Source organism: Brassica napus, chromosome C4 (genome assembly GCF_020379485.1).
Source record: "Brassica napus cultivar Da-Ae chromosome C4, Da-Ae, whole genome shotgun sequence".
Taxonomy (NCBI): Eukaryota; Viridiplantae; Streptophyta; class Magnoliopsida; order Brassicales; family Brassicaceae; genus Brassica; species Brassica napus.
Genome location: NC_063447.1, coordinates 39,066,727 through 39,075,986, shown reverse-complemented (window position 1 = coordinate 39,075,986; position 9,260 = coordinate 39,066,727). Strand labels below are relative to the sequence as shown.

General features: G+C 31.7%; 1 protein-coding gene across 1 annotated transcript; it reads left to right on the top strand.

The window, feature by feature from the left end:
* The first annotated feature begins 4,936 nt into the window (after window positions 1-4,936).
* Window positions 4,937-8,349, top strand: LOC106390737 (calcium-dependent protein kinase 13). The gene is made up of 7 exons (XM_013831260.3): window positions 4,937-5,826; window positions 6,274-6,417; window positions 6,579-6,731; window positions 6,822-6,937; window positions 7,012-7,179; window positions 7,296-7,526; window positions 7,910-8,349. Exons 1-7 carry the CDS (start codon window positions 5,202-5,204, stop codon window positions 8,057-8,059), a joined length of 1,587 nt encoding a protein of 528 aa, XP_013686714.1. The 5' UTR covers window positions 4,937-5,201; the 3' UTR covers window positions 8,060-8,349.
* Window positions 8,350-9,260: the final 911 nt, after the last annotated feature.

Genomic DNA, 9,260 nt, shown 5'->3' with positions numbered 1-9,260 from the left:
CTAAAAAACTAAGGAACGTCTCTTAAATAAGAGATATAAGAGACGTATCTTAGCTTTTTTAGTTAAAAGCTAAGAGACCGTATTTTATATTACGCTAAGAGACCTAACCTAATAGATAAAACTAAGGGACGTCTCTTAAATAAGAGATATAAGAGACGTCTCTTAGCTTTTTTAGTTAAAAGCTAAGAGACCGTATTTTATATTACGCTAAAAGACCTAACCTAATAGACCTGCAATAAACATGCTATTAGCATTAACCGGTCAAATGTGAATGCATTATTAGTGCTTCTTAGGTAGTAATTGTATAGATGTTTGTAGCTTCTCAAAACAATGTTGTGATCCACTCGCCACCAAATAAACGTTTATAACTATGAAGACAGACATGTGTTTTTCATAGGCATGGGCATCCGGGTATCAGATAGGATTTAGATCGGTTATTTCTAATATCAGATAATTCGAATATAAAAAAATTGGAACCGATCAGGTAATTCTAAATCTCGGACTGGATTCGGTTTGATATTTTTGGATCCGGATATTATCGGGTATATCTTAATATCGACTTATATATAAACTACAATTTTATATATTTACATAATAAATATCATAACTAAAACACAAGAATTCTATAAATATAATAATTTCAGGAAAATAAAAAGATTGAGAAGTAGAAAATGAGAGTGTTTTGTGTTGTCAAAGAATTGTGGTAAAATAGAAATATGGTAATGTGGTGTTTATATCATTTATTGACTAATAAAATAAATAAACCGATGAACAACACTAAATATACAGTTGTTATTTTTTAATATATATATATATATATATGAGATCTGGGTTTTGTTTTTTGTTTTTTGTTTTTGAAAGACACAAAAATATTGAACTCTATACAAATCTCCTTTTAAGTGCATTTTAAACCAAAAATAGTGAAATGTTGCTTTGAATCGAAGAAGAATACATGTATAGATGAACAATATCTTTCTCCTATCATACCATTCAAAATGTTTAAGCGAAAGCAGTGATTGATTGAAAGAGTTAGAAAACAGAAAAATAATGTGCATAGTTGAATCTTGAACCAGTCGAGTGTGATCCACGGATCATTATTTTGATAACGATGTGAAACGAAATAAATATGAATAACGAATGAAATAAGTAGTTTCGAGGATTTGGATCTATTTAAATTGTTGAAAATAATATTCTTATAAAACGTTAATGATATGTGTATGAAATATTTCTATCTTTTTTATGCAATGAGGGAGTATTTATTGAGATAAACCGATCTGAGTTCATAACTAACAAACAGTAGTTGCTTGGTTTTCCAGTCTCTTCCTTTGTTATTTTCATAGGTCGAGATTCAAGCATTCATGGTTTCACAAAAAAAAAAAAAAAAATTCAAGCATTCATGAAACTTGTTTCGTGTAAACTTTACCCATCTATAAGACCTATCATCTTATTATGTAACCGTTTATATTTTTAATTTGAAAACCATTAGTTAAAAAAAAACTAACGAACAGTAGTTGGCTAAAATGATCTGATCTATCCCCTAGTAAAATTATATTAATATATAAATAGATTAGATTTTGATAAGATATTAAATAACACATGTTGATTATATAATTTTTTCATGTTAGGTAACACATACTTATGTAGTTATGTTATAATCTAAAAATATGATATTTTATTTTATTAAGTTACAAACGTCAAATTTATATTGTGTTTTAGAATGTGTATATGTACTTTGTATTGTATATAATTTTTTATATACAAAAATACTAAGCGTAGTTAAATTATACACTGAATAATAAATATAATTAAATAATCTAACACACAAACTATTATATAAATATAAAAATCATTTATCAATTTAAAATTATATTAAAATAATTGTACGTACAAAATAAAATATACTAATATATTTTACAATTTACTTCAAGTTTTAAGAATATCAATAAAGAAACCTTTGAATGAGTAACAATTAGTTTTGATTTATAATATAAAGATACCTTAAGTCAAACTATTTACAAATAAATCAATATGTTTCTATCTAATAAAAATAAGTTATTAACAATCAGGTAATATTTATATTATTTGATTATATAGTGGACTGAATTACATTTTTCTTTTACAGTTTTAAGTTGTCTACTACGCATATAAATAATTTACAAGTACGAGGAGGAGGTAGTTGCACAAACATATTAACACCAGCTATATTTAAAACCACGAGTGTGCGAGCTAATATATATTCTTAATATTTTTTTTTACTATTATGTTTATTTTATGCTAGTGTATTTAATTATATACAAATATTTTTGTGTGTGTTTTCGGTCTTTATTAACCAAATCTCAATTGCTTAATATGTGGAATATTTTTCTTATCGTTTATATATGATTCTTTTATATGGAAATTGAATCCTAAGGTTTTTTTTAATATTAAAAAGTCTAGTTTTAAAATTTTTAGCATAAGTGTAAGCGTACTCAATATGAATGAACAAATCTTTAATTTAGTAGTACAATTCTTGGCCATGTAGAACTATGCAGAGAACTTGAATAAAACTCAATAATATATATCACTGTAATTTTTAGGATTGGTTTAAAGAAATATGATACTTGGTTTGCATACCAAGAATGTGCATGTTAAACATTTATCACTAAATATTAAAAATTTAAATAAGTGTCATGTCATAAAAACAAAATAATATTAAATTAAATTCTGAATAAAATTTACATTGTGTCACGAATAGTAATTAATTCTAACTTAGTTAAACATTTTTCTGTTGCAATGATATATTTTAAAGGTTCAACATTCACAACTTCGCCAATAATATCTAAACACACAAAACATTAGAAAGAAGAACTTGTGAACAAACATATCATAAATTGAATACATCAATAAAAAACAAAATATGATATAGAAAATTCACCGACTAAACATTTTTTTCATATTGACGTTCCAATATTTCTTTAAATTTCATGAAATAATTATTTTTTAACTTTTTTGAAAAATCATCACAAGGTATGATTTTGGTTGTTCCGTAGAAATTTATCTTAAAAAGCAGAGGAGGCGTTTTATATTTTATGGTCTAATCACCAGAAGTGAAATTATGCATAATAAAATAATCTCCTTGACATAACTTAGATCGGAAATTACCAAAAGACAAGTCGCCAAAAGAACATTTATCAATAGAAACATGAGTCCCTAGTTCCCTAAAAAAAATTTCAAAATAATTGTCTAACACCAAATCGTATAATTAATGTGAATCAATAATGAAATAAATTAATATTTACGATGATATCAACCAACACCAATTCAGTTGGAACAAATTTTGTTTTTTTCATAATTCTAAAGCATCAACACCTTTACTCCAATTTTATAGCAATATTTAGCCGAATCAATATCTCCAATAAGAAAAAGTGAAACATGTTTCTTTTTCCAAAAGACAACATTTGAAGTGTTTCATATTATTTAAAGATAAAATTTTATAAATTTTGTGTGTATTTACCATCAAACGTATGATGAGAATATATATAATCATAGCATAGAGTTGGAAAATTATAATAATAGAATATTAAAATGGATACTAAGATAAAGTCGGCATCATAATTCTATGTATTTGCATTTACATACTACTATAACTATAATACGACCTAAACTAAGATAAATATCACTTACACATTATCTAGACTATCATTAAGCTATAAACTATATTAAAAGATAGATTATGTTCCATATTTAGTAACAAATATGATTTAAAATTATCCAGTAACAAATATGATTTTAAAATAGAATAATAAGAATTGATCATAACTCGTTAAAGTTACAACTTTTTAAATAAATATATGTATCTAGTTACAAATCTTGAAATAGTTGTATTATTTAAATTAATAAATTAATGACTCAGTTCAAAACTAATAATAAATTAATGAATAGCTAAAACCTAATAAAACATGACAAATTAGCAAAATTAACTTAAATCATGGAGAACATGACAAATAAGAAAAAATAAAATAATTATATATCTAGTTACAAAATGTATAGTTATATCATTTAAATTAATAAATTAATGACCTCAGCTAAAAACTAATAATAAATTAATGATTAAGCTAAAACCTAATAAAAACATGACAAATAAGCAAAATCAAAATAATTATATATCTAATTACATATTTTATAGTTGTATTATTTAAATTAATAAATTATTGACTCACCTAAAAACTATTAATAAAACTATTTATAAATTAATGACTCAGCTTAAACCTAATTAAACCATGACAAATAAACAAAATTACCTAAAATCATATAAATTATGACAAATAAGCTAAATCACTTTAAAACTATTTATAGATAATGACTCAGGTTAAACCTAATTAAAACATGGCAAATAAGCAAAATTACCTAAAATCATGGAAATCATGACAAATAAGCTAAATCACTTCATAAATAATAGTATAGATCACTAAAATCAATTTTGATCAATGTAGAACGAATTAAAATTAGATTATTTTATTTAAATTTAAATCAGTTATAATAAAATTAATGTAAAATAGGTTAAACAAATGATTAAAATAAACAATTTCATAGTACATGTCATAATTATCCAAAATTTAATCCACTTAAGAATAACAATCACACACACACAAATTTAAATATAAATTATATAAAAACTTAAAAGTATTGAAAAATGTATAAAAGTCGTCATTTTCATTACATAAAAGAATTTCTACCAAATAATAATTTTGTACTTTCAAAACACAGGTTCAAAAATGTATATACTTTTTCAAAGTAAATCATATATTTATATATTTTTCCAAACACAAAACTCATCAATAATATAAATAAATCCTATAAAGTGTTGATTTACCAAACAAGCAAAGACCGTTTTTCAAAAAGAAAAAGAAACCAGAGAGACCACCACATCATGATTGAGTTTCAGAAAGATAGAAAAAATATCACTGGAAGAAAAAAGAAAAGAAAAAAGATTTATAGAAAATATCAAAAGGAGAGAGACCTCTAGCTACTCATCATTCTTCACCGTACGCTTCTTCGATCTATGCTCTTCTCTCTCTCTCTCTCTCTCCAGCTAGCTTTCATAGATTCCACTGTCACCATCCTCTCCAAAAGCTAGAATGTGGAACCCTAGATTAGCTAGTTAGACCTTCTTCCCAAAGATCTCTCTACCAACGAAAGCTTGAGCCTCTGAGCTTCAAGTGATGGGGAACTGTTGCAGATCTCCCGCCGCTGTAGCGAGAGAAGACGTCAAATCGAACTACTCCGGCCGCGATCACCACCGCAAAGACGCTTCCGGCGGGAAAAAAGCGACGCCGATGCGAGTCCTGAGCGATGTCCCCAAGGAGAACATCGAGGACCGTTACTTACTCGACCGAGAGCTCGGACGCGGCGAGTTCGGCGTCACCTACCTGTGCATCGAGAGGTCCACGCGCGACCTCCTCGCCTGCAAGTCGATCTCGAAGAGGAAGCTGAGGACCGCCGTGGATATCGAGGATGTGAAGAGGGAAGTGGCGATTATGAAGCATCTGCCTAAGAGCTCGAGTATTGTGACTCTCAAGGAGGCGTGCGAGGACGATAACGCTGTGCATTTGGTGATGGAGCTTTGCGAAGGTGGCGAGCTTTTCGATCGGATTGTTGCGAGAGGGCATTACACCGAGCGCGCCGCCGCGGGGGTTACGAAGACGATTGTTGAGGTGGTGCAGTTATGCCACAAGCATGGGGTTATTCATAGAGATTTGAAGCCGGAGAACTTTTTGTTCGCTAACAAGAAGGAGAACTCGCCGCTCAAAGCTATTGATTTTGGATTGTCGATCTTCTTCAAGCCAGGTGTGTCACTGCTTTGAGGATGAGGATTCTTCTGTCATCTAGCTTTGAATGTTTCCATCTATATATATATTTGGATCAGTTCTGTTAATAATATTTTGGGGTTCAGATATATTTTACTACAACTCTGTTTATGATCCATTTTGGATCAAAACCTTGGATAATTTTGGTTCGTATTTTTAAATATCATATCAAAATACACATAGAATTAAGTAGTTAAGGTATTTAATTAGATTTTGTATATTTATTTCTGATGCTAATTCAGTTTTTTTCAGGTAAGTTTTCTTTTGGGTTTCTTAGAGTTATTCATCTGAGTTTTTAGGATTAGTTGTTCTGGGTTTATCACAGCTCTGATTCGTTTTTTAGTTCGAAATTTTATTTTTGCCCAGTCCTAGTTGCTTGATTGATACCAGTTTAATTGTCCTTAATGTAATGCTTGCACATTTTTAGGTGAGAAGTTCTCGGAGATAGTTGGCAGTCCATATTACATGGCACCTGAAGTGCTTAAACGGAGCTATGGACCCGAAATAGATATATGGAGTGCTGGAGTCATTCTTTATATTCTGCTGTGTGGAGTTCCTCCCTTCTGGGCAGGTCTGTTTACACCTTCCTCTTTCTGAGCAGTTGCTTACTGATACTTATTGTCTTTAATAAACATTTATGTCATCTCACAGAGGTTAACTATGTCTATTATAGTACTTGCAATCTAGTTTTCATAATTTCAGCCAGTTTTTTTTTCTTTCTTTCAACCACAGAGTCGGAACAGGGAGTTGCTCAGGCTATTCTACGGGGTATAATTGATTTTAAGAGGGAACCGTGGCCAAACATTTCGGAGACTGCTAAGAATCTTGTCAGACAAATGTTAGAGCCTGATCCAAAGCGCCGGCTGACTGCAAAACAAGTGCTTGGTACATAGAATCTACCTTTACCCCTGCTCTTTCTCCCTGCATCTGTTACTATCCTTGTTCCTAAATTTGATATTATTTCTCATTTTGTAGAGCACCCATGGATTCAAAACGCAAAGAAAGCTCCAAATGTTCCTCTTGGAGATGTTGTGAAGTCCAGATTAAAGCAATTCTCAGTGATGAACAGATTCAAGAGAAAAGCTTTGAGGGTTAGTTAATCAGCTCCAAATGTTGTTTATTTGCTTTAGACCAAAGTTAGCTTACTTACCTTTGTTCAAACTAGGTTATTGCTGAATTTTTATCTTCACAAGAAGTAGAAAACATCAAAGAGATGTTCAACAAGATGGATACTGACAAAGATGGTATTGTTACCATCGAGGAGTTGAAAGCTGGACTTCGCGATTTTGGTACACAGCTAGCTGAATCAGAAGTTCAGATGCTTATTGAAGCGGTGAACATACTTTTCCCCTTCTACTTATCATATCTTTTAATTATTGATTGCTTGACCGAACAAGCATGATCATGTCTTTAGTATGGTATTTGAATTTCATATTTATGTAAACATAGGTGGATACTAAAGGGAAAGGAACACTAGACTATGGGGAATTTGTTGCAGTCTCTCTCCACCTGCAAAAGGTAGCAAACGATGAGCATCTCCGCAAAGCATTCTCCTACTTTGACAAGGATGGAAACGGGTACATTTTGCCCCAAGAGCTTTGTGAAGCCTTAAAGGAAGATGGAGGGGATGATTGTGTTGATGTCGCCAATGATATATTCCAAGAAGTTGACACAGACAAGGTAAGTGTAAAATCTTCTATGCATGGTATGATCTCATATTCGAAAGCTCTTTCTTTTTGCAGAAGTATCAGGAAACCAAAGTTATGACTTTTAAATCTCTTTTTGCTCTGTTTGCATGATATCAAACAATTTGAAATTGTAGACTGGCAAATAGGTAATGCAAACATGCGTTGCAAAAGTTCTTAAAGCATGCAAGGACAAAACATGTAGTAGCTTTAGTCACTTTTTCTGGCCTTTATCTGTTATGTGAGCGGTCCCCATAAACTAAAGCAAGAATGATTTCAATGTTGACTGTGCTGCAAATACTCTGTGTAGAGAGTTCACTAGTTAGTGTAAATGATGTTTCTTCTGGTTATGCCTAATATGAATTACTGACACATTAGGATGGTAGAATAAGCTACGAAGAGTTTGCGGCGATGATGAAAACAGGAACGGATTGGAGAAAGGCTTCTCGTCATTACTCGAGAGGGAGATTCAATAGCCTAAGCATCAAGCTAATGAAGGACGGATCTTTGAACCTAGGCAACGAATAGCAGTAAGCCCGCATTAGATTTTTGTAGAGTTTGTCTCTCACGTCACGTCCTCCCTTCACGTCACGGACTCAGAATTCAATCTTTTGGTTTGTTGTAAATCTTTCGTTTTTTAACTTCTTTTTTTGGGGTGATTTATGCTATCTGTGTTCCTTTTTGTATTGTGTTTGTGGGGCTGAGTTGTGTGTTGTTTAGTTTGTTTTGGTAGAAAGGCCAAAGACATGATGTTTTGATGTGTAGAAAAAGAACCAACGACCCTTCTGGTAATGATGTTTTAATATTCTTTTGACGTCCTTAACCTCTTCAGTGATATTAACAAGACAATTTAAGCTTTTGAATACATCATCTCAAATTCTCAATCATATTTTCTTCAAATGTAATCGATAATATCATGATTCATGAGGCTGATTTCAAATTTAACAGGAACGCTACCTAGTCGTCCCTACTTTCCTTGTCTCAACTCTTAGACTATCAACATCAAGTGACTGACTACACCTGCAACCCCCATACATTATTGGCCTGCAAAGCTATCAAAATATCAATCAACGTCCACAAAGCGATGCAGTTCAAGATCTAGAATAATCCAACCAACTCTATTACGCCCCAATGTGATGCAGCCATCAAATCAGTAGCTGAACCGGAGGTTGACCCAACATCTTACTCAGCCAAGTCACCAACCAGAACATATGTGCACTAAAAATGTCATATCTTACAAACCAGGAGGGTTTTCACCATGAATTCAATTTTCATGGATTCTACACCCGAAAAGGTTTCTAGATCAGTTGGAATTTTAATCAAATATATCCGGACCAGAGAGATATGAATTTTCCAAACCAGAGGTTCCCAGACCCGTCCATCTGCGAGTACGCGACTTTAAAAGAGGATTCAATCCCAATAAAGAAGCGGCCTGAACCAAAACCAATCATAGGAGTCAAGAAGAGTTTATCAGCTTTCCAGAAAGCCCAAGATTAGAGAAATGATCAAAGAAATTGGAAGATATGATCAATTTTCCAAAACCGGCCAAACAAGTTCTACACTTGCCTTATTTGGAAGATCCGAGGTTCACATCAAACCAACCTCAAGTATGGCAACCAGACGACCTTCTAAGTCATTCAGAGACACTCCAGAACATCCTAGGAAGCACCATGCCATACTGGATCAGGCGGATCCCAATCAAACCAGAAGATCAAGCCGGTTTGCATCA